Source organism: Ipomoea nil, unplaced genomic scaffold (genome assembly GCF_001879475.1).
Source record: "Ipomoea nil cultivar Tokyo-kokei standard unplaced genomic scaffold, Asagao_1.1 scaffold0100, whole genome shotgun sequence".
Lineage (NCBI taxonomy): Eukaryota > Viridiplantae > Streptophyta > Magnoliopsida > Solanales > Convolvulaceae > Ipomoea > Ipomoea nil.
Window position 1 is genome coordinate 417009 of NW_017616528.1, and position 26362 is coordinate 443370.

The following is a 26362-nucleotide window of genomic DNA, read 5'->3' on the forward strand; positions in this document are numbered from 1 at the left end:
ACCTCCCAAAGATGCTAGGAGCGTTGTGGCCTAGGCTTCCCAGGATAAAACTTGCTATGATTCAATGTTTGAGCATTCAAACAAAGAATCCGGCGAGTAAGATAAGGCTATGAACACAGTATGGCTAAAGAAAGAGTAGAAGCAGAGAGTTTTGAGGCTAAACAGATGAACTTTCGTGTTCTATTTTTGTGTGTAAAAATATGCTGCCTCTACCCTCTCTTATATAGGGTTGAAGGATTAAATAACTCTTAATTAGGCACTTAAGGGCACCCCTCCACATTCCTGTAACAGCAACCATCATCGTAGGTTTCAATTCAAAATTAAAAATTGGAATTAACTCAAAGAATTAATTCCGTAACAGCAGAATTGAACACCCAACGGTCACAAAACGGATAGATTCGTGTAGGCCGAAACTTCCAGTTTCAACCACTAGGCCGAAACTGGAAGTTTCGGCCATGGGTCCCAAGTCTCGGCCTCCTAGGCCGAGACCATAGTTTGCAAGGTTCGGCCCAAGGCCGAAACTAATAATTTTGGCCACCGCCGAAACTAATAGTGGTGGCCGAAACAATGGCAGCAAGTGTAGTTTCGGTTGTGGCTGAAACTACATCCTCCCAGTGGCGTGTTGGAAAAACCTCGTCCGTTTAGCATAACTTAGCCCGCAAGGCCAGCCATTTTCCGAACGACATTCGTGCCCCCAGCCGAAACTACATCCTCCCAGTGGCGTGTTGGAAAAACCCCGTCCGTTTAGCATAACTTAGCCCGCCATTTTCCGGACGACATTCGTGCCCACAGGTGCCTGCGCACACGAGCTCGGGCTTGAATCAAGCCTCTCGATCTCGTGTCTAGTTGGAATTTGATTTGCACCCCCCCCCCCCCGCGCGAGAGAGTCTCTATGCTATACAATTCTACATGCTTCAAAAGAGCTCTTGTATATAAGAGGGGAAAATCCATTTTGGGACAAAGCTCACTTTTTCCCTTCATTTTCCAACTCAAATGGGTCTACTCTGAGAATCAATATCTCATTCACCCATTATCCGTTTTGAGCGTACAATATATCAATCTCTTCGTCTCGCTACGAAGAATCCGAATCCACTTTGACCCGACCCAAATCGGAAGTGGATCCCACTGATAATTGTACCACAAAATAGCCACTTAACATGCCATTTTAAGCTATTTTTCCAACAATCCCCCACATGAATGAAAAATGGATTTTTGGGGTATTTTAAAATCGGAAACAACTTTGTTCAAACGGTCAATCCCTGCATAGGATAGGTAGGGAGTCACTATACCCTTTGAACCCTTGTGAAGACATGTTTACTTTACTCGCTGTACGGTAGAACGCTCTGTCTTTGAACCGACTGCCATTTGTGTAGACGATGACATATCTCACACAGGAATCTCCCAACCACGCTCTTGCTCTCACGAGTGTGCCCGTTTTGGTCGTGGGTCACCGTTCCTGGTTCTGCGAGAGTTTCTAAAGAATTTTTGCCCAACAATTCTCCTTAGAAGCGACCCTCACTTCTCTCTAACATAGGTGATTCTTTCTCGAGTATCCCGCATACTCAAGAATCATTAAAGCATTAACATGCTAGCCTCTTGCGGGAGTCACTGTTTTAACGAGGAGTGGTAGGGAGTCCGAGACCCCACAGTGACGCGCTCCGTTCCATAATTTAGTTGTCCCATTGAACCTAGGTGTCAGCTAGGTTGGGTATCCACTATAGAACTTTTTAGTCCAAAGGCATTAGACCCATTCCTCATGTCAACTTCTCCACAACTTCTTTGCCTAACCCTTTGGTCAGCGGATCCGCTATATTGTCTTTTGACTTTATGTAGTCAATCGAGACAACACCAGTTGTGAGTAGTTGTCTAATGGTATTATGTCTACAACGCACATGTCTCGAATTACCATTATACATATGACTCTGTACTCTCCCAATTGTGGCTTGACTATCGCAATGCACACATATTGGAGGTACCGGTCTTTCCCAATTAGGAATGTCCTCTATAAAATGGCGTAGCCATTCAGCCTCTTCACAACCTTTGTCCAAGGCTATCAGCTCAGATTCCATCGTGGATCTAGCTATCACAGTTTGCTTAGAGGATTTTCATGCACCGGCTAGTGTGAACACGTAGCCACTCGTGGACTTAGAGTCCTTAATATCAGATATCCAATTCGCGTCGCTATACCCTTCAAGTACAGCGGGATATCTCCCGTAGTGCAGTCCAAGATCACGAGTATACCTCAAGTATCTCATAACCTTTACTATTGCCTTCCAGTGCATAGCACCAGGGTTACTCGTATATCTACTGAGTTTACTAACCGCATAGGCAATATCCGGCCTAGTACAGCTCATAAGATACATCAAACTACCAATAACCCGAGCATATTTCACTTGTGAAATACCTTCTCTGTGGTTCTTGGTTAGATGAATGTTTGTATCAAACGGTGTTCTAGCCATTTGACTATCATCCTTGTTAAATTTCTCAAGGATTTTGTCAATATAATGTGATTGGCTCAACACGAGACCATCAGATCTTCTAATGATTCTAATCCCGAGGATTAAATCAGCCAAACCCATACCCTTCATGTCAAATCTCGCATTTAACATGTTCTTCGTAGATTTGATCATCCAATCGTTACTACCAACGATGAGAATATCATCGACATATAAACAAAGAATGACGTAGCCGTCTATCGTTTCCTTAACGTAGACGCATTTGTCACTTTCGTTTATTTTAAACCCGTTAGTTAACATCGCATGGTCAAACTTCTCGTGCCACTGCTTAGGCGCTTGTTTTAAGTCATAGAGCGATTTAACCAACTTACACACTTTCCTTTCTTGGCCCGGAACCACGAACCCTTCGGGTTGTTCCATATAGATTTCCTCATCTAACTCGCCATTTAGGAAAGCGGTTTTCACATCCATTTGATGAACTTCCAAGTTCCGCAACGCGGCTATGGCAAGTATCATCCTAATGGAGTTTATTCTCGTCACGGGAGAATACGTGTCGAAGTAGTCAAGGCCCTCGCGTTGCCTGTAACCCTTGATTACAAGCCTAGCCTTATACGTCTCGATGGAACCATCCGGTTTCATCTTCCTTTTAAAGACCCATTTGGATCCTAAGGGTTTACTACCCGGGGGAAGATTAACAAGTTCCCAAGTGTGATTCTGTAGGATAGAATCCACTTCACTTTTTATGGCCTCTTTCCACATTGGTCCTTCGATAGAAGTCACGGCTTCTACATACGTTCGAGGCTCGTTCTCTATCAACAAGATAGAAAATCGGGTTCATTTTCTAATAAACAAGTTAGAGTACCCGAATCGTACTCTAACAAGTAAGTTAGATAATCAGGACCGAATGATTTTCCAACTCTCGCCCGCTTATTGCGTCTCGGCTCAAGCTCGGGTTCTCTCTCAGATTCCCCACTATCATTATCCATAGTTTCGTCAAACGTTCGTTTTGACGTACTTGGTCCCTCGTTGGACCTACAAGGAAATATATTTTCGAAGAAATATGCATTCCTTGATTCTATTATCGTGTTCTCGTGTACATCCGGATTATTGGACTCGTGTACTAAGAACTAATAAGCACTACTATTATGTGCATAGCCAATAAAGATACAGTCCACCGTTTTAGGACCTATCTTTATTTTCTTAGGTGTTGGCACCAAAACTTTGGCAAGACACCCCCAGAATTTCAGGTACTGGTAGGAAGGTTTCCTACCGTTCCACAGCTCATAAGGCGTCTTATCGAGCTTCTTGCGGAGTACCTTATTCAAAAGGTAATTACTTGTCAAAATCGCCTCACCCCACGCATCTTGAGGTAGGCCCGAACTTATAAGCATCGCATTCATCATATCTTTCAATGTACGATTCTTTCGTTCGGTAACACCGTTCGATTGAGGTGAGTAAGGTGCAGTACGCTCGTGTATTATACCTACACTCGCACAAAAATCACCAATAGGTGCTTCGTACTCACCACCTCGATCGCTTCTAACCTTCTTAATTCTCCGATTAAGTTGGTTTTTCACTTCATTCTTATAAAGAACGAATTTATCAACGGCTTCATCTTTGCTCTTAAGCAAATACACATAGCAGTATCGTGTGCTATCGTCGATAAATGTGATAAAATGCTTAATACCACCTCTCGTTTGTATCGATCTAAAATCGCACAAATCACTATGGATTAATTCTAGTGGTTCAATTTCCCTTTCAACCGATTTGAAAGGTACTTTCGTTAGTTTTGCCTCAACACAAATTTCACATTTGTTATTTGTGTCAATTTGAAAGTTAGGAATATGGTCCATGCTAATTAATCTACGCATAGAATTAAAATTAACATGACCTAGTCTACCATGCCACAAATTGGAAGATTCAAGCAAGTAAACAGAATTAACTTTGCTTTTATTGATAACAGGAATTACATTGAGCTCAAAGAGCCCATCAGTTACATATCCTTTACCAACAAACATCCCTAACTTGGACAAAACTACTTTGTCTGACTCGAACACCATGCGAAAGCTATGTTTGTTCAACAGTGAACCAGACACAAGATTCTTTCTCAGCTCAGGAACATACAGCACGTTGTTCAACGTCAGTTCCTTCCCAGAAGTCATCTTCAGAACCACCTTGCCCATGCCTTCCACAGCAGACTGAGCAGAATTTTCCATCCACACCTTTTCACCCTCAACGGTTTCAAATGTGTTGAACATCTCTTGGTTGCAACACAAGTGCCTGGTTGCACCGGTATCAATGAACCACTCACGATGGTTTGAGCCCACGAGGTTCACTTCGGTCACCATAGCCGAAAGGCTAATCTCGACCTCCTTCTGATTGCTATCTCCAACAACATTGGCTTCAGAACTCTTGTTCTTCTTCCTTGGAGCCTTGCATTCAGATGCTCTGTGGCCATGCTTGCCACAATTGTAGCATTCACCAGGAAACTTGTTCTTGGTAAAGCCACCTTTCGGACCTAGCTTTCGCTTGTCCTTCTTGTTCCTCTTGGAGCTCTTACCGTGCTCCACAACATTGGCCTTAGCGCCAACAATGATAGGAACTTTCCTATCATTCGTCCTGTTCCCTTCCTCAATCCTGAGTCGCTGGATCAGGCCCTCCAGATTCATCTCCTTTCGCTTATGCTTAAGGTAGTTCTTGAAGTCCTTCCAACCTGGAGGCAACAAATGGATCACAGATCCCACTTAGAATGCTTCACTTAGCACCATGCCCTCGTCACGGATCTCGTCAAAGATTAATTGCAAATCTTCTACCTGACTTAGCACGGTCTTTGAATCAACCATTTTGAAGTCGAGGAATTGGCCAACCACAAACTTCTTTGATCCAACATCCTCACTTCGGTATTTATGATCCAAAGCTTCCCACAACGCTTTTGATGTGCTTATCTTTCAACCTGGAGGCAACAAATGGATCACAGATCCCACTTGGAAGGCTTCACTTAGCACCATGCCCTCGTCACGGATCTCGTCAAAGATTAATTGCAAATCTTCTACCTGACTTAGCACGGTCTTTGAATCAACCATTTTGAAGTCGAGGAATTGGCCAACCACAAACTTCTTTGATCCGGCATCCTCACTTCGGTATTTATGATCCAAAGCTTCCCACAACGCTTTTGATGTGCTTATCTTTCAACCTGGAGGCAATAAATGGATCACAGATCCCACTTGGAAGGCCTCACTTAGCACCATGCCCTCGTCACGGATCTCGTCAAAGATTAATTGCAAATCTTCTACCTGACTTAGCACGGTCTTTGAATCAACCATTTTGAAGTCGAGGAATTGGCCAACCACAAACTTCTTTGATCCGGCATCCTCACTTCGGTATTTATGATCCAAAGCTTCCCACAACGTTTTTGATGTGCTTATCTTTCGATATATATCGTATAGCGTGTCACACAATCCATTCAGGATGTAGTTTCGGCAAAGGAAGTCCGAATCCTTCCAATAGCCAACTGCCATCACGGATTGTGCATCTTGTTCCTTCAACTTGGGAACCTTCTCGGACAAGAACCTTGCCAAGCCGAGAGTTGCTAGGTAGAACAACATCTTCTGTTGCCACCTCTTGAAGTTCGAACCAACACTGGTGAACTTCTCCGGCTTTTCGACCGAACCACTCGGTACCGAAGGTACCCGAGACATGGGAATATATACCTCAGTGCTCCCACAATCTTGTGAACCAACGTTCACCGGTGTAGCTTGGGAATTAGCAACATTATTGCCATTTCCTCCACTGTTGTCCTCAACAACATTTTCTTCCCAATTGTTAACGATAGGCAACTCGGGGTTCTCTATTTCTTCAAGGAAATTAGAGAAAACAACCAACGGGAAACAAATAATAAGGTTTTAAGACTGTTAGAAACCGTTGGTAGAAAACAAATAATAATCAAATAAAATAAGATTATTATTTTCTGGTAAACGAAGGGAAAGAAAGATGGAGAAAATTGGCTAGTGTTGGGTGTTGGGTTTTTGCAAGAGTCAAGTGATCACACTTTCCTTAAAACCTTATTTGTCACCTCCCAAAGATGCTAGGAGCGTTGTGGCCTAGGCTTCCCAGGATAGAACTTGCTATGATTCAATGTTTGAGCATTCAAACAAGAATCCGGCGAGCAAGACAAAGCTATGAACACAGTATGGCTAAAGAAAGAGTAGAAGCAAAGAGTTTTGAGGCTAAAAAGATGAGAACTTTCCTGTTCTATTTTTCTGTGTGTAAAAATCTGCTGCTTCTACCCTCTCTTATATAGGGTTGAAGGATTAAATAGCTCTTAATTAGGCACTTAAGGGCACCCCTCCACATTCTTGTAACAGCAACCATCAACATGGGTTTCAATTTAAAATTAAAAATTGGAATTAACTCAAAGAATTAATTCCGTAACAGCAGAATTGAACACCCAACGGTCACAAAACAGACAAGTTCGTGTAGGCCGAAACTTCCAGTTTCGACCACCAGGCCAAAACTGGAAGTTTCGGCCATGGGTCCCAAGTCTCGGCCTCCTAGGCCGAGACCATAGTTTCCGCCCAAGGCTGAAACTACAAGGTTCGGCCAGGTGGCCGAAACTACATGGTTCGGCCAGATGGCCGAAACACTAGCAGCAAGTATAGTTTCGGCCACGACCGAAACTACATCCTCCCAGTGGCGTTCGGCCATGGGTCCCAAATCCCGAAACTACATCCTCCAGTGGCGTTTCGGCCTTGGCCATGGGTCCCAAGTCTCAGCCTTGGGCCGAAACTACAGCCATTTTCCGGACGACATTCGTGCCCGCGCACACGAGCTCGGACTTGAATCAAGCCTCTGGATTTCGTTTCTAGTTGGAATTTGATTTGCCCCCCCCCCCCCCCTCCCCGGCGTGAGAGAGCCTCTATGCTATACAATTCTACAAGTTTCTAAAGAGCTCTTGTATATAAGGGGGGCAAATCCACTTTCCAAACCAATGTGGGACAAAGCTCACTTTTTCCCTTCATTTTCCAACTCAAATGGGTCTACTTTGAGAATCAATATCTCATTCACCCATTATCCGTTTTGAGCGTACAATATATCAATCTCTTCGTCTCGCTACGAAGAATCCGAATCCATTTTGACCCGACCCAAATCGGAAGTGGACCCCACTGATAATTGTACCACAAAATAGACACTTAACATGCCATTTTATGCCATTTTAAGCTATTTTTCTAACAAATTAAAATGAAATAAGTAGTATAAAAATCAAAATGGTCATACTTATTATTATTATTATTATTATTATTATTATTATTATTATTATTATTATTATTATTATTATTATTATTATTATTATTATTATTATTAATCTTAAATGACAAGTAAATTTGTGCCAAAACTATAATGCAATGCAATTATACGTACATTACGTTATTTGGAATATGCCCACATTTTTTAGATTGATTGTTCACTTTGGATATAAACTTGTATCACTAGAACACATCTAATAGCTCTCAAATTTTACTTAATCATGCAATTTAAGATAATACCAGGAGGAGACATGAGATTGAAATGAAACATCAATTTTATGTTAGAAAAGAAAAATGTTATTTTGTCTCAATTGTATCTATTTTTCTTTCCAAGCACTATGAAATTGAAAATATTAGAGGGATGCATGAGATTCTAATTCTGCAAAAATGAGGGAATTACAATTTACTACAACACTAAACAAAGGAATTTATTTGCCCTCAAATTAGATAGGAGTGAAATTCTGATTCCCTCTAACCAAACGGGCTATAACTATTTAAATGTATCTCACCAAAAAAAAAAAAAAAAAAAAAAAAAAAAAAAAAACACTACGAAATGTATACAAAATAAAACATGTCACACGACTTTTTTGTATCTTGTCTCAACCTTTCGGCGTTAATAATAATCTTTTACACCAATCATTTGTTTTCTTGCTTCTGGCTTGTAATTTGTAAACGAGGGAAATTTGAAAAATTCAGAATGTTACGACGCATTGGCATTACATGCCCACAGCCCACAAAATGACGCAATAATTGCAGTAAAAAAATTTACATAAAAAAGATGATTTAAAAAAAAAATCTCATATAAAAATAAAAAATAACATGAGTTTGATTCTTAACAACATTTTTTGGATACAAATTCTTATCAGTATTCTCTCGGTTAAGCTCATCGAATATAATTTTTCTAATACAGTTTACATCTCATGTGCAATTTGAAAGCTATTACACAATAGTAAAATTTATTTAGCCCACATCTTCAGTTATTTATTCATTGGAAGATGTTCTATTATTGTTGCAAGTCGTGATTTACTATGTTTGCCACATAGTTATGTTGAAGTAGCATAGTTGCATACGATGAAAAAAAACAAAAGTTTTTGCGTTAAAAGAAATGGTTGAGTGGGTAAAATATAATTATCATAATCTCATATATAAATATCACAAATTCAATTAGAGCAGAATTTGTCCAATGCACATTCACAAATAATGATCGAGAGTTTTCATCATCATTTAAAAAAAAAAAATTGATGCTAAAATTTCATTAAGATTTAAGATACTAAGAAAATTATTTGGAAGATAATAATTATTTAATTAATCAAATATTTATTGTATATACGATAAAGAAACTGGTTATATTGTTATTGAAGGAACTAACTCATATTTCAACATGAAGCTGCCGAGTTGTCATTATCTTCATCACGTCTCAAAAGATGCGTTTCGCACTATCTCTCCATTGACAAAATCATGTACACGAATAATTATTATTATTTTGTTTCAAAAACATAATTATTATTATCTTATACTCCGTACAATAATTGGTGGGAAAGAAAATTATACTCCGTATTTGATTTTTTTTTTTTTTTTGGTTAAATATAAGTAAACACATACCACTAAATCGTGAAATTCCTTAAGTTTAAACGTGCAGTTGTTAATCATACTAATTTTGCGACATATTAAGTTAATATTTCAACTTAAATTTGATATAATTATTAACATTACGACGGTAATGGACAATGAAACAATATAAGTATGTAACTATTAATCCATATAAATGATGACAAAATAATTCGAGGGTTAGAATTCTTATATGAGATTTCAAGAGAATCCTTGAAGAGAGAAGTGTAAGGAAAACAATTATTACAGGCATAAATTAAATATTCCCTCCGTCCTATTTTATGTGTCTGGTTGACTGGTTCGGTTAATGAGGCTTGACTGAAATATTTTTAATTTAATTTTTCGTAATATTATATTTAGTGTCAGTATACAAAATTTATATATTTAGAAATTACACTAAAAGTACTATTAAACACAAAAAGTGAAATTTAAAAATGAATAAAAAATACGAAAGAAAATAAACAAAGAAGAAAAAGTTGATTTGACCAATGAATAGTAAGTATGACACATAAAATGAGACAAAGGGGGTAACTTATTTAGAGCTGATCGGTTCAAACCAAAAAAAAATAAATAGACAATTTATAATGAAAGTTAATCTTGTAACATCATACTTATTACTAAGCTAATTGGTTGACTAACTTGTTTGAAATTATACTCTTCAAGAATTATGTTATTCTCTTAAATGATAAAACAAGGGCCAGCTAACTAACAGGGCGTTTGGTTGGAGGGGGGAATTATGTGGGAAATGAATTGTAATTCCATGGGAGTTGAATTACTGGGAATAAAGTGGGAATTTAAATTCCAGTGTTTGGTTGACAGGAATAGAATTACTGGGAATTTCAATTCCAATGTTTGGTATACATGGGAATTGAAAGGGAATAAGTAGTATAAAGTCAAAAATGTCCATTATTGTTGTTAGATATTAATTTTAAGTTAAAAAAGGAAGGGGTAATGTTGACTCATCACTATCTTTTTTTTTCCCAGGAATTAAAATACCAGGGGGGACATGGGATTTTAATTCCATGAAAATGGGGGAATTGCAATTCCCTCCAACCAAACTACGGAATTTAATGACCTTTAGAATTAAGTGGGAAGGAAATTTAAAATCCCTCCAACCATAATATGCTTGAATAGAGTGGAATACGCCATTAATTAGAGAGTTAATTAATTAAAAGATTAGGTGGATTATAATTAATTAATCAAAAATCCGATAGGTAGTTCCAGAGCATTCCACGGACCACTGTACATGATTGCCTCCGACCACATATGGGACACTACCCACTATCCAAACACGACCCCACGTGACGTGGACCTTAGACAGTACAGCCACGTGCTGCGCCATTATTGGTTTTCAGATAAACTCTTAGCTGTCTACCCAATCGATGAGGGTGGTCGGTCTGCTCCTTCAATTCGATATTTGAATAACGTGCTTATATTGTACTACTCAACTCTAAAAAAGAAAGGACAAATATAATTCTCATTTTTTAAACGTTGGAGTGTTTTGTAAATAGTTATTAGCTGGATTAGTAAATTTGACTAATTGATAACATTAGTTGTTAACTTATCCTCGATAGCTGATTATATGTAAAATTATTTTTTTTTAAAATTAATTAAAAAAATACTTTAAGCAGTTTCTTGAATTTTATTGTTTTGAAGCAATAAGTTACAAAAAGCTAATTAATCAAACATTTACATGTGTTGTTTAACAAAGTCAAACAACTAATAATGGTCAAATTAGCTAAAATTGACTGATAAACTAACTATGTTACCAAATAGGATTATTAAAGTTTATTTTGTTTTTAAAATAATTTTTGATTGGGTTTATTAAGTATTGCTTTTTCTGTCTTATTTTATATGCTATGTTTATTATTTACTAGTTAAATTATTTTTAAATTTAATTTTTTTGTATGTTTAATAATATTTAATGTAGTTTAAAAATATATAAATTTTATATAATAATACTAAACTTAATATTATGAAAAATTAAATTAAAAATAACTTCAGTAAAACCTCGTTAATCAAACTAGATACATAAAATAGAACGGAGATAGCATATACAAACGGAATTTACTTCATACCTCAAATAGTAACATTAGATTTTTCTAGTGATATATATATATGTGTGTGTGTACGCGTGCGAATGAGAACATAATCATTGTTAAAAGTAAGAATTAATCTTAATCATTCATCAAAATTCATAATTGAGAGTTTTAATTAAAAAAATAAACTATTAATTTTATAATTATTGCAAACTTTTGAATTTACAATAATTATAACATTTATTGTTTTTTTTTTTTACCTAATACTTTCGACTATATGAACTAGACTAGATGGGTGATTGAGATGAATTCCTAGAAGGAGATTTTTGTAATTTGAACTCACTTATATATTGTAGTACCGGAAATGTTACCGGTAACCAGCTATACCCGGTTACACAGAGTTTTCCCATGTATAAGTAGTTGAGCTCCCATGCACAATGTATTTCAATCCTCTTGATAAGAGATAGTGAGTAGCCAATTAAGAGCATCGATTCTTGATTTTCCGGCCATGCCGATCCACCAAATCGCGTTCGGAAGCCATGAGGAGCTCCGCCAACCGGGCAACCTCAAGGCGGCCCTGGCCGAGTTCATATCCACCCTCATTTTTGTGTTCGCCGGCCAGGGCTCAGGCATGGCCTTCAGCAAGTTGACTAACGACGGCGCTAGCACCCCCTCCGGCCTCATCGCCGCCGCCATTGCCCACGCCTTCGCTCTCTTCGTCGCCGTTTCCGTCGGAGCCAACATTTCCGGTGGCCACGTCAACCCCGCCGTCACCTTCGGCGCCTTCGTTGGCGGCAACATCACCTTCTTCCGCGGCGTTCTCTACGTCATCGCTCAGCTTCTCGGCTCCACCGCCGCCTGCTTCCTCCTCGAGTTCGCCACCGGCGGCATGGTAAGCTTAACTCAAATTCCCTATTTTTTTTTTTAAAGTCACTAAAGAATTGATAGTTACTATATGACGGTCTGTATTGACCCAGAGGAGTACAAAAAGGTCAATCCCTCCAAATTGACAATAATTGTTCACCAAACCTACAATTAAATTTGAACTTATAACTTTATAGTTACTCAATCAATAGTCTAACCTACTCTAATCTGTTGGACAAACATTTGATCATTTTGTGAGGTTTTAAACTGTTTTTTAAAATACTATTTACTGAACCAATGAGTTAAGTCCGTGTAATAAGATTTTCAACTTATTTGTGAATGCAGTCAACCGGGGCTTTCGGTCTGTCCGGAGTGTCAGTATGGAGCGCTCTCATCTTCGAGATTGTGATGACCTTCGGCCTTGTGTATACCGTCTACGCCACCGCCGTGGACCCAAAGAAGGGAGATCTGGGCACAATTGCACCGATCGCCATTGGTTTCATAGTGGGAGCCAACATTCTCGCCGGCGGGGCCTTCACCGGCGCCTCCATGAACCCAGCAGTCTCATTCGGGCCAGCAGTAGTGAGCTGGACCTGGACCAACCACTGGGTGTACTGGGCCGGACCCATCATCGGCGGCGGGATCGCCGGCGTCGTCTACGAGCTCTTCTTCATCACCCATCACACCCACGAGCCCTTGCCCCGTGGAGAATTCTAAGAACTCAACTCAACTTCCATTTTCAATTATTCTTGCTTTGTAATTGAGCAGTTCTTTCTTCGATCTGATCGTGTACGTGCATGCTTTTTCCAGTTAAATGTTGAGTGTACCGTCATGTTCTTTCTGGGCTTTAAGCTTTATCTTCTCCACTTTCCTTTCTCTTTGTAAAATCCTTCTTCTTGCTATTAACTACGTGATCTAAATTGAAGCATGTGTTTCTAAATCCAGGGGTATTATTGTCTTTTACACTACTTGGCAAGTGAGAAAAGTTAAATAATAAGCACAAAATGACAAATTAAAAAATTATTACAATATTTTAAAAGTAATAAACAGGCTTATTAGTTTAATTGAAGAATAATAAACGTGACAGATAATATTCCTCCGTAGTATATACCTGCCAATGACCTGGTCTAGTGGCACCAAGTTGTTGTCTAGAGGTTATGAGTTGTTATGAAAAAAAAGTAGTATATATCTTTGGGATTAATATTTTTGAAATTTATTTATAGCCAATCTAACGAGAGTAAATATAATATTATTTATATAAAATGTATGTGTTTCTGCCTATCATATTTTATACATAACTGAATGTATTAGAGCTCAAAAAATTTCATTTTAAAAATATTAAAATATAAATCTCTATTTTCTACCTAATTTGTTTTTTTTTTTAATTAATTAAACAATGACAACTATCCAAAAACGAACTCAAGCTGAATGGCTACTCATAACCATCAATGAGACCATATCAAGACTGTTTTCCCAAAGGATCTTCTGCCTAGCCATAAGAAGATCCTCCTTTCAAACCCCTATTACATGACAATGATGCCTTCGTTAGGTAATTTGTCATCCGGTTCAGTTCACTCTTCAATATGTATTAATTAATTTAATTTACGAGAAAACTCATAACCGTTTCTCAAATATATATGTGTTTTTGGTAAAGATCACTCTGTGATTTTAGTCGTCAAATGATTACAATGGGATCAATTAGCTTTATTGTCAAGAAATAAATCAATTTAAAAAAAAAAAAAAAAAACCATAAACAACACTTTCAAGGAATTAAACATATTGTTAATTGTTCTCAAAAAAAAAAAAAAAAACATATTGTTAATTGAAGATCCGGAATATTAGCTAATATATCCCCATCTTGCTTATCACAAGACTAGAACTAGAAAGCATTTTCAATATTATTTTGAAAGTTGACTGTAACAGATGAAGAGATAAAGGGGAATCTGTAAGTGGGGCCATGAATGAATGGTAAGTAGTGGAGGGTCAAATTTGTATTTATATGATTCATGTTACTGTTTTGTACCAAAGTACATCTAATGCTGGAGAGTAAGATATATATGTTTCACTGATTTGGTCACATGGCGGGGCCGCCTACTTACTATAAAGGCAAAAAAAGTAAATCTCAAAATTATCTGTCATAATTATATTGTCCCAATGTAATGTTTAGACTACTCACTTGTAGGTCTGCCTCAGACTGTGCACATATGAAGTTGGACCAAACACTGTTGCGCATTTAAATCAATTTCAATATCGCATTCCTTATTCGTAACATATCTTATTAACCAATTTTAATTTATTTGACTACAAATCAAAAATCAAATATGAGTGTTTTGGTTAATCAATTTTTTTTATAACTTATTATTTGAGGAGAAAATAACACTTTTTCCTCCTAAGTTATATGCTTATAACACTTTTTCTCACTGAGTTATTCATGCATCCATATTTGTCCCTTCAATTATTATAAAAGTGACAGTTCCCCCCCCCCCCCCCCCCCGATATATTAAATGGACATTTCTACCTTTAAAATAAATTTTTTATTTATTTCTCTTCTTCAACAAATTATTGTTTATACGTAGGGATGACCACAGTTCGATTCGAACTGAACCGAACACTATAGCAATCAAATCAAATTTTTTCGGTTATGATTCAAAACATAACCCAATATTTGGGTTTCTAATTATTAAAATCGTGAACTGGACAAAAATGGATCTTGAATTGTGAACCGGGGGATTAAATCGTAACAACTACTAGCTCTAGCTTAAAATTAGAATTATAATATTTGCAAATAGTATATGTTTTTTTTTTTTTTTCGCATTTATACTAACTCTCACATATAAGTATACTAGTTTTTTACGCGCATTGCGCGATTGGGATAATGTCCAATGCTTTTTTTTTTTTTTTTTTTTTTTTTTTTTTTTTTTAAATAAGTACTTTAAAATATATTAAGGCAAAATTATATTGAAATTGTTCATGCATAGATAATTGAAGGTTGAATTTGCGTATTTAAATAGGTAATTCTTCTTCCAAAGGTTGAGTTCCCAACCCCAAGGGCCCTGGTTCAGCAGACAGGGCCAAATGCTGATATGCAAAAGGAATCTGCCCACTTTGGACATAATTCCCGCATTGCTGCCGCCGAGGTTCAAACCTTGGTCTCTTCTCCCAAATACTACCCACTAAACCATTGAGCTAAGCCCGTGCGGGTTAAATAGGTAATTCTAAGTTTACAAATGCAAGATAATATAGTCAATATTGATTATAATTGTCAATAAAATAATTGTATAGGTATGGTTGAAACCAAATAGGGACATAAGGGAGAACAAATAAAAATTAGGGCATAAAATATTAAATATATACTAATATTGTTTGAGGAGATTCTGACATTAGGATTTGTGGTTAAGTTCTATTAAGACTTTAATATTAGAATTAGATTAATGGTGTAGTTATAATTCTATATTAGACTTTAATATTAGAATTATACTAACGGTGAATTAACGGAAAAGTTAAATGGATAATCATATAATTAAGGATAAATTAGAAAATCTTAAAAGAAAAAAATTAAAACCTGAACAATATGAACCATTCATTTGATTTAATAATTTGGCGGTCATTTTTTCTACCCAATGTTAATAATTAAATAAATTCGCTGGTCAAATCCGCTAGTATAATCCGCTAACGCTAACCGCTAACTACTGATTGTCAAACAAGGACATTGCGAGGTAGTTCTCACTTCAATTTGTTGTGTGATTTGAATACTCTCTTTATCACAAAATCTCTCAAGTAGTTAATATGGTTGGCTTTATTAATTATATTTTTTTTAATTTTTTCATGGTATTAATAAAATACTTGGTAAATAAATACATAGCATTATTTTATGTTATAACTTTGATATTTAATTAGAAAAATAGTGCACAAAAAATATAATAGATAATGTAGTGAATATACTCAATTGATGAATTTGAATGTAAAAGTTTTTACATTTGAGAAAAATAAAGACAATATAACTAATGAAAATATTTCTTTTAATTAATTTTTTGATAATTAATAATTTGTTTTTCACGGAATAAAGACATTGTAAGGACAATGTAGCGAATATAATCAGTTAATAAATTTGAATATAAAGAATTTTTATATTGAAGGAAAATAAAGACAATATAACTAATAAAATTATTTATCTTATTTAATTTATTGATAATGAATAAATTTTTTTTTTTTTGAATAAAGACATTGTGGACACATAATTCTAAATTAAAGAAATGCATATGTATTATTTTTTGTTGTAATTACTAAATTATTATTTCTATAATTTAATAAGAGTAAAATAAAGTACTAATTATGCCAACTTTAATTGGGATGAGGTACGAACCTAAGACCTTTTTTTTTTTTTTTTTTTTTTTTTTTTTTTTTTTTTTTTTATAACGGTGAACTAACGGCAATTCTCACTTCAATTTGTTGTGTGATTTGAATACTCTATTTGTCTCAAAATCTCTCAAAGTAGTTAATATGGTTGGCTTTATTAATTATATATATTTTTTTAATTTTTTCATGGTATTAATAAAATACTTGGTAAATAAATACATAGCATTATTTTATGTTATAACTTTGATATTTAATTAGAAAAATAGTGCACAAAAAAGATAATAGATAATGTAGTGAATATAATCAATTGATGAATTTGAATGTAAAAATTTTTATATTTGAGAAAAATAAAGACAATATAACTAATGAAAATATTTCTTTTAATTAATTTATTGATAATTAATAATTTGTTTTTCACTGAATAAAGACAATGTAAGGACAATGTAGCGAATATAATCAATTAATAAATTTGAATATAAAGAATTTTTATATTGAAAAAAAATAAAGACAATATAACTAATAAAATTATTTATCTTATTTAATTTATTGATAATGAATAATTTTTTTTTTTTAATAAAGACATTGTGGACACATAATTCTAAATTAAAGAAATGCATATGTATTATTTTTTGTTGTAACTACTAAATTATTATTTATATAATTTAATAAGAGTAAAATAGAGTACTAATTATGCCAACTTTGATTGGGATGAGGTTCGAACCTAAAACTTTTTTTTATTGAAATCAATGAGTAAGTTAACGGTGAACTAACGGCAATTCTTAAAATTTTAATGGAATTAGTAACGGTGTGTGGGTATTTTAGGAAATTTTAGTGCAAAATTCAATCTGATCAATCTTTTAATCAATCTAAGCCATTCATTTGATTAAAATCTGTGACCGCCATTTTTTCTACCCATTATAGGCCTAACTCTCTTGGACTCTTATTAGTATAGTAGATATAACCGCGATTGATTTTTATTTTGAACTGTCAGTTCACGGTTTCGGATCCAATTTGAACTGCTGATTCAAATTTTTTCTTTTTAATTTTCAAAATATTCTAAATTCAACATTTAATGTGTTTTATTTTTTAAATCGTGGTTATAATTTGTTGGAGAAGAAAAATAAATGAAATATTTATTTTAAGGGTAAATATGTCCATTTAACATATCAGGGGAAAAAACTGCCACTTAAATAATTTAGAGGGGAAAAGTGTTATAAGTATATAACACAGGGGGAAAAGGTCATTTTCCCTTGTTTCAAAATATTAAAATTCAAAAAATTGTTCAAACTTATTTTTTCGATACGTTTTTTGAAAAAATAAATTATTTTATCCACACACCGCTAATAATTTTTTTTTTAAAAAAACAACGAGACTAGATAGCCAGGTTCAACAATCCCGTTATTCTCATTGTCTCTTCACGGTATTGCACAACGGGGTGCTTGAGCCCGTTTACGATGCTCATTAGCCCGTTGCCTAGTACCTTGAAGGTAATTAGCAATGGGACATGTGATTACTGATTAGTGTTTATAGGATTAGGTATATTTATTTTTTTAATATAATAATAATAATAATAATAATAATAATAATAATAATAATTATTATTATTATTATTATTATTGTTGTTGTTGTTGTTGTTGTTGTCATTATTATTATTGTTGTTGTTGTTGCTGTGGTTGTAGTTGTTGTTATTATTATTATTATTATTATTATTATTATTATTATTATTATTATTATTGCTGTTGTTGTTGTTGTTGTTGTTCGTTGTTGTTGTTGTTGTTGATGATGATAATGTAGTTGTTGTTGTTGTTATTATTATTATTATTATTATTATTATTATTATTATTATTGTTGTTGTTGTTGTTGTTGTTGTTGTTGTTGTTGTTGTTGCTATTATTATTATTATTATTATTATTATTATTATTATTATTATTATTATTATTATTATTATTATTATTATTATGTTAAAATAACATAATACACTCATACCCTTAAAATTAAATGTTATTTTGCATGTAATTAGCTATCAGTTAAAAACTAATTTACCAAACATCGTTCTACAACTAGCTAATGTTATTAGCTAGTCAAACCCGCTAACAACTATCGACTAAGTCAATCTGCTATCAGCTAACAACTATTTACTAAACATCTCATATATAGAGATAAATGTTATGTTGTTTATAAGTGATCGGTTCAAACTAAAAATGTCAATAAACGACTCTTAAGGGAGTAGAATTTAAAATTTTGTAGTTACAAAGTCAATTGTTTGATCATAAAATGTGAGAAGCTAAGTACGTAGATCATGTATTAGTGTCGGCCAAGATGGGGTTTAATTTGAAGCTGAGGGGTGTTCGATCATCTTCCAGAAAACATTATATATAAGGTTGTTTTTGGATGCTTTGGGTATAATGAGACTCACACTATGAGGTGTTGATCATGATTTCCATTTTTTTTTTTTTGGGAGAGAAATGATTTCCCTTTTAGTTTTCGTTTTGTGTACTATTTTCGATCTTTTGATTGATTGATTTTTATTTTTTTTAAGAGTCACTATTTAAAACATAATTTATAATTAGTTTTCGTTTTGTGTACTAATAATAAGTATTTATTATTTTTTTAAATATAAATATTAATCATTGGATAAAATGAGGTCGTGTCAACTCTCAGAAGCTCGTTTGGTTCGCGAAAAATATTTTAAAAGAATTGGAATTGCAATTTCATGGAAAAACAATTACTAGCAAGATGAATTTCATTGTTTGGTTGGTGGAAAAAGAATTACCGGGAATACTAACTCAAAAAAGCTACAATTAGTTGTATGAATTTGTGTAGTTCAGGGACCTAATTGTAGCTTTTTTGAGTGGGGTGGCGTAATTGTATGTTGGTGTGCAGTTGGATGGCCTATTTGAACCTTATTCCCATAATTAAAAAAGAAAACAAGGGTAAAATAAGTAATTCAAATCACTTTTTCTTCCCATCTCCTATGGAAAACAAAATCCTTGGTTCGGACCAGAAAACAACATTTCTTTCCAGGAAAATATTTTCCTTTGGAAAATATTTTCCATGAACCAAACATCCCCTCATTGTTAAGCATATATAATATATAAACATAAATATGTGTACAATTATCAATTTAGAGTTTAATTACTCGAAACAGTGCTGGTAGGATATATCTCGACCGACCTAAGATGTTCTCTGCATCATTCAGTACAGCTCCTTTGCCCGAGCGCTGCAGCGGGAAGACGGTCAGTAACGGTCGTCCATGTAACCTTGTGCTGACCTTCTGCTTAGAGGCGTTCGAGTCCGATCGGCTGGTCACCTCCCGACCGGTGTTCTGCTCGACCGCCGTACCATTGCCCCACATGGAAGCTGTATCACTGGAGAGGGGCATGTGACAGCGCCAGGCGTCGACAGAGGGATGCCACCAGGTTTTGGCACGTGGATGCCGCATGGAGTACATGCCGATAAGCCGGACGCTGTCCCCGGCGATGAGCTATAAATATCCACGGCGGGCAAGGTGAAAGGGACTTTTGGGACGATCAAGATGCTACTTACAGAGCTGCCCGATTGCAGACAGTCGGTCCTCGGAGTAGTCATTTAGATTGTATTAGGTCACTCGTGTATTTACACTATCATTTTGGCGCCGTCTGTGGGGATCGGTACAATTAGTCACGAACGACGAAGTGCCTACGTCCCAAAACATGTATCCATACATGCAGGATATACAAGAGGATGAGGTCAGTTCTTCCGACCATCACACCCAGTATGGTCCAATCGTCGACTTGAACCTCAACCTTTCACCCCCTCACTCGGTGGCTCCTAACCCGGTCAATTATGTCCAACCGATGTATCTGCCACCTGGTCAGCAATTCCCGTACCCGGGATATTTCCCACATCCAGCACCACCTGCCTAATATGGTTACTGGCCCGGGACCCCAATGTACTATCCGCCGAGTAACTATTAACCTTATAGACCTGTGTACACGGCTCCAGCTTCTGTCCCCCCGAACCGACCAGCAATGCAGACCAAGTCTGAGCTTCAGCCCGGTCCCCGGATTAGGCGCTCGGCTCGCTCAAGGTTGAGATCGCAGGGGGCAGGGGCCCCAGAGGAACCACGACAAGAAACTAATGTCCAGGCGGCAGATGAACCTGAGCCACAAGACAATCGCGCGAGCGTGTTTGAGCGTCTTCGGTCGGCGATGCGTCAACGATTGGGACCACAAGACCTGGATAGGCGTTCAGATGAATCACCTATGCGCGCGTCGCCGTCGAGCCCGTGAGCGAACCCGGACGACCGAGCAAGATGACACCCGGGGAATGGTGAATGAGCTGCGCGCAGAATTCACTCGGTGGCAGCATGAGCATGCTTCAGGGCCTTCGGTTCACACTGCTTCATTATTGCGGACCCCTTTCACAGCGAGATTATGGCTGAGCCGTATCCGCTCGACCTGTGCATTCCCAGTAATAAGGAATACGATGGACGAACAGACTCGAAGGTCCACATCAATAACTATTACGGGAACATGCTGATGGTGGGTGTGAGTGACGCTGTGATGTGTCGAGCTTTCTTCTCGGCTGTGAAAGGGGTCCGCAATAATAAATCGGTGTGAACCGAAGGCCTTGAAGCATGCTCATGCTGCCACTGAGTGAATTCTGCGCGCAGCTCATTCACCATTCCCCGGGTGTCATCTTGCTCAGCCGTCCGGGTTCGCTCACGGGCTCGACGGCGACGGTGTTCGTGGGATCCACTGTTTCCTGATGATTCCCCTTGAATGGCCGCGCGCATAGGTGAGTCAACCGACCGCCTATCCAGGTCTTGTGGTCCCAATCGTTGACGCATCGCCAGCCAAAGACGCTCAAACGCACTCGCGCGATTGTCTTGTGGCTCAGGTTCATCTGCCGCCATGCACATCCTCCAAGATGGTGGCTTGGGAACCAGTACTATGTTGGCCACCCATTCGAGATAGGTGACCGGGCGGATGTGCCTGATTGCAGCCATGTTTTTCACTTCCTCCCGTACGAACTCCCTGCGGTCCGAGGACAAGTGCCTGGTCTTTTGCTTGATCGGCTTCGCAGCAGGGTCCACGGCCAGTCGATGGCATATCACAGTGCGATCAATCCCGGGCATGTCCTCTGGGCCCCACGCGAATATATCGGCGAATTCTCGAAGGATGGCCAAGACCTCTAATCGAAGCTCAGGGGTCAGAGCTTGACCGATCTTGACCTTCCGTTCAGGTTGGTCCTCTGACATGGGGACTTCTTCTATTTCCTCAGAGGGCTCGGGCTGCTCCTTTCTATCTTTTCCGGCACCTTTAGTGATGGTATTCACTCCTGAGGAGCCTGCATCTCGCCGGTTGACTGCTCGGGAATAACACTTTCTAGCTGATTGGGCATCACCGCACGATACTCCGACCCCGGCCGGGGTGGGGAACTTCATGCAGAGATGGGGCATGGATATAATTCCCCCGACCCTCATGATTGCCGGGAGGCCCAGGATGGCATTATGGACGCAACGAAGGTTGACCACGACAAATTCCATCTGCCTCTTAACCGACTTGGGAGGAGTCCCCAATTCAACCGGGAGGATAATTTTTCCTTTGGGGTGGATAGTGTCCCCGGTAAATCCAGACAGTGGCGCTTCGACCGGAGTCAACTCTCGGCGATCGACCTTTAACTTCTCAAAAACGTCCAGGTAAAGGACGTTCACGCTGCTCCCAGTATCAACCATAACCCTCTGGACATCCACTCCCATGATATCAATCGTCACTACCAAAGCCTCCATCCCCGTAACCCCGGCCTCAGGCTGATCCTCCAATGCAAAGGTGATTGGTTCCATCTTTTGCCGCTTACCGATCTCGCGAGATTCCACAACCGCAACCGGGAAAGGCTCTCGGGCTTGGGATGCATCCTCCAAACCCCCAAATATGACGTGGATGGTCGGCTTAGACGTCGGGTGACTTTCAGACTTGGGATCGGGATCTCTCTGGTCATGGTCCGACCGTTCAGACCGATCGGAACGCCGATGGTCACTTTTCCAGGTTGATCTCTTTTTCTCTTCTCTTTTTCCCACGCACTTGTCCAACTTACCGGCTTGAAGCAGGTCTTCTAACAACTGTCTCAAAGTTGTACACTCTTCAGTATCATGCCCACTGCATCGGTGATAAGCGCAATGCTTTGACTTGTCCTTCCCTTCCTGTCCAGGATGTGGTAATCGAATGAGATTACATGATTGTGCATACTGCAGGGCTTCCGCAGTCGAGCGGTTCAAAGCCGTGAAGTCCTCCGGGCAAGTTCGGGATCGGTGTTGAAGCTCTACCGACCGATTATGCGATCGTCCGGGGGGTTTCCGAGATGAACCGACTTCCTGAGACCGTTTGGCAGCGTTGGCCTCTCCGGCATTGGCGTAATCTGTCACTCGGCAAAGTGCTTCTTCATACGTCGCCGACGGATGAAGTATAAAGTCTTGATATAAATGTCCGACTCTCAAGGAAATGTGCAACATATGAATCGCCGTCAGGTCATCCATGGGCACGACCTCACCTACGAACGCTTTCCATTTAACCAAAAAGTCGATCAAAGTTTACCCCTCAACTGCTTAGCCTTCTCCAAGTACATGTAAGGCTTCTGGATGATTTTCGAAGTTACGAACTTTCAGGTAAACTTAGCCGCCAAGTTGGTGAAACAAGGGATAGATCCTGGGTCCAACGTTCTAAACCACTCAGCTGCTCATCCGGATAACATCAAGTAGAAAGCTCGACACATCACAGCGTCACTCACACCCATCATCAGCATGTTCCCGTAATAGGTATTGATGTGGACCTCCGGGTCTGTTCGTCCATCGTATTCCTTATTACCGGGAATGCGCAGGTCGAGCGGATACGGCTCAGCCATAATCTCGGCTGTGAAAGGGGTCCGCAATAATGAAGCGGTGTGAACCGAAGGCCCTGAAGCATGCTCATGCTGCCACCAAGTGAATTCTGCGCGCAGCTCATTCACCATTCCCCGGGTGTCATCTTGCTCGGCCGTCTGGGTTCGCTCACGGGCTCGATGGTGACAGTGTTCGTGGGGTCCACTGTTTCCTGATGATTCCCCTTGACTGGCCGCGCGCATAGGTGAGTCAACCGACCGCCTATCCAGATCACTAAAGATGCTGGAAAAGATAGAAAGGAGCAGCCCGAGCCCTCTGATGAAATAGAAGAAGTCCCCTTGTCCGAGGACCGACCTGAACGGAAGGTCAAGATCGGTCGAGCTCTGACCCTCGAGCTTCGATTAGAGGTCTTGGCCATCCTTTGGGAATTCGCCGATATATTCGCGTGGGGCCCAGAGGACATGCCCGGGATTGATCGCACTGTGATATGCCATCGACTGGCCGTGGACCTTACTGCGAAGCCGATCAAGCAAAAGACCAGGCACTTGTCCTCGGACCGCAGGGAGTTCGTACGGGAGGAAGTAAAAAAGATGGCTGCGAAGCCGATCAAGCAATTCCATTCGTTGTTAGTCGGCATGAAAAGGCTGAGGAAGTGTAACGGGAGGTGAACCTTCGATTGTCGGCCTGGCTTGAGGGGCTGTTACGGCAATCGATACCGAAAGGGGTCTTAGCATGTACTTCAGCTCTAAGTCATATCGGGGCGGCGGCAATCGGGCGTTCTCGTACGCCTCTCTCGATCGAAAGATCTTGTACTCGTGAAACTCGCATGAAATGCAGAAGGTTGCTTCTCGAAGGGCTCGAGTGGTTGGTGATTGTACGTGTTTCCTGTAATGTGTCCCCCACGTTCGGTCGACCGGCAGGATCCAAGGGCCGTATTCAACCGAAAAGATCCTGTTTTTCCATCATCGGTTGTTTCCGGGAAGGTTGGCGATCGAGCATAGGTGGTCCCGGGATTGAGCCATCAGGAATCCACCACCGTATATGGCTGCCAAGGGTTTAACTACGTAAATGTAGTTGAAGAGCTCCATCGTACACATGGCATTGTGCCGAGCACATATCTGCGGGAAGCACGCCAATATCTGATGGGTGTTCGGGCAGATCTGGGCCGACAGCACTCGGTAATAGCCCAAGAACGCGGTCAAGAGGGGGGAAAAGGGGAAGGTGATCGGGGCTCTTAAGGAATCGAAGTGCATCCCGATCCACTTCCCCTGGTACCGTTCCTTAATTCCCCCTAGGCTCCTGCGGGTATCGAACCTCACCCGCCCGTTTAGTGTGGCCGAGATCTCCGCAGCCTCGTAGGCCGACAGTAGGCATTCTTGTTGCTCGACGCTTTCACTATTGAGGAAGATGAACTCGACCTCTTCGGGCGCCACGCGGGATGGCCGTTCATCGGCCGAGTCATGCGATGCTTCTCGAACGCGTGGCGATGCGTGAGCTTCTGAACCGGACCTGATCGTCCAAGTGGGTGTTTCCATATCGCGATCGGTCGAGGACTCGTAGCCGCTGGTAGATGCTCTGCCGCTGTCTTCGCTGCTACCGCTTGAGGAGCCTTCCAAGCCCCCGGAGCTTTCTTCTGGCTCGAGAACCGCGCTTGGTCGTTGACCGTCGTTAGTAACCTCGAGCGAGGACTCTTCTATCATCGTTTCTTCACTACCGCTCTCGATCGTGTTGTCGTGGTCCGGCCCCGAGATGTTCTGACTATCTGAGCCTGACATATCCCCTTCATCAAGGAGACGGTCGATTCAGCAGAAGTGGTCGGGGTTTAGTAAACCGAGTTTATCGGGTCGGCGGGGACGAGCGTTATATGAAAAATAAAAGAAACTTAAACAAACGTGGAAAGAAAGGACTTACCGATAGATAGGACTTGGTAAACGGTTGAGGAGGTGTGAAATCCGATCGATCTACAGCGTTAATGGCTCGGGAAGCTCCGATTTATTTCCACAGCGTAGTAAAAGTAGAGATGAACCTTGCAAGGCCCTATTTATAGGAACCCTTATGGGCGGGAAAACCAGCCACTTGCGTGAGGTGACCGTTCCGAATCCCAAGGTGCCTGCGAAGTGACACGTGTCTCGGGCGAGGGCAGCTAGGAGGTCGGAGCCGAAGGCCCGGGTGACGTGGTCTTCTCATCCCGCACCAGTTTCTCCCGGACAGTCCGAAATGGCTCGGGCGGGGGGGGTCTTGGTAGGTTATATCCCGACCGACCTAAGATGTTCTCCGCATCATTCGGTACAGCTCCTTTGCCCGAGCACTGCAGCGGGAAGACGGTCAGTAAGGTCGTCCATGTAACCTTGTGCTGACCTTCTGCTTAGAGGCGTTCGAGTCCGATCGGCTGATTCACCTCCCGACCGGTGTTCTGCTCGACCGCCGTACCTTTGCCCCACATGGAAGCGGTATCGCTGGAGAGGGGCATGTGGCAGCGCCAGGCGTCGACAGAGGGAGGCCACCAGATTTTGACACGTGGATGTCGCGTGGAGTACATGCCAATAAGCCAGACGCTGTCTCCGGCGATGAGCTATAAATATCTATGGCGGATAAGGTGAAAGGGACTTTTGGGACGATCAAGAGGCTACTTACAGAGCTGCCCGATTGCAGACAATCGGCCATCGGAATAGTCATTTAGATTGTATTAGGTCACTCGTGTATTTACACTATCAAGTGCACACCCTTCAATTTGATATTACAACAAATCTCATGTATAAAGTAACGGATTCGAATCTCTGCGTCACCCAATATAAAAAAATTATGGTCCATGTATTGCTCACAGACATGAGACAGTGTGTTGAACATATATAATATATAAACATAAATTTGTAGTCG

The 26362-nt window shown here is 39.5% G+C and overlaps 1 protein-coding gene across 1 annotated transcript; it reads left to right on the plus strand.

Annotated features, from left to right (window-relative positions):
• The first annotated feature begins 11832 nt into the window (after positions 1-11832).
• Positions 11833-13210, plus strand: LOC109181649 (probable aquaporin TIP1-1). Its single transcript, XM_019331552.1, has 2 exons — positions 11833-12298; positions 12616-13210. Exons 1-2 carry the CDS (start codon positions 11915-11917, stop codon positions 12985-12987), a joined length of 756 nt encoding a protein of 251 aa, XP_019187097.1. The 5' UTR covers positions 11833-11914; the 3' UTR covers positions 12988-13210.
• Positions 13211-26362: the final 13152 nt, after the last annotated feature.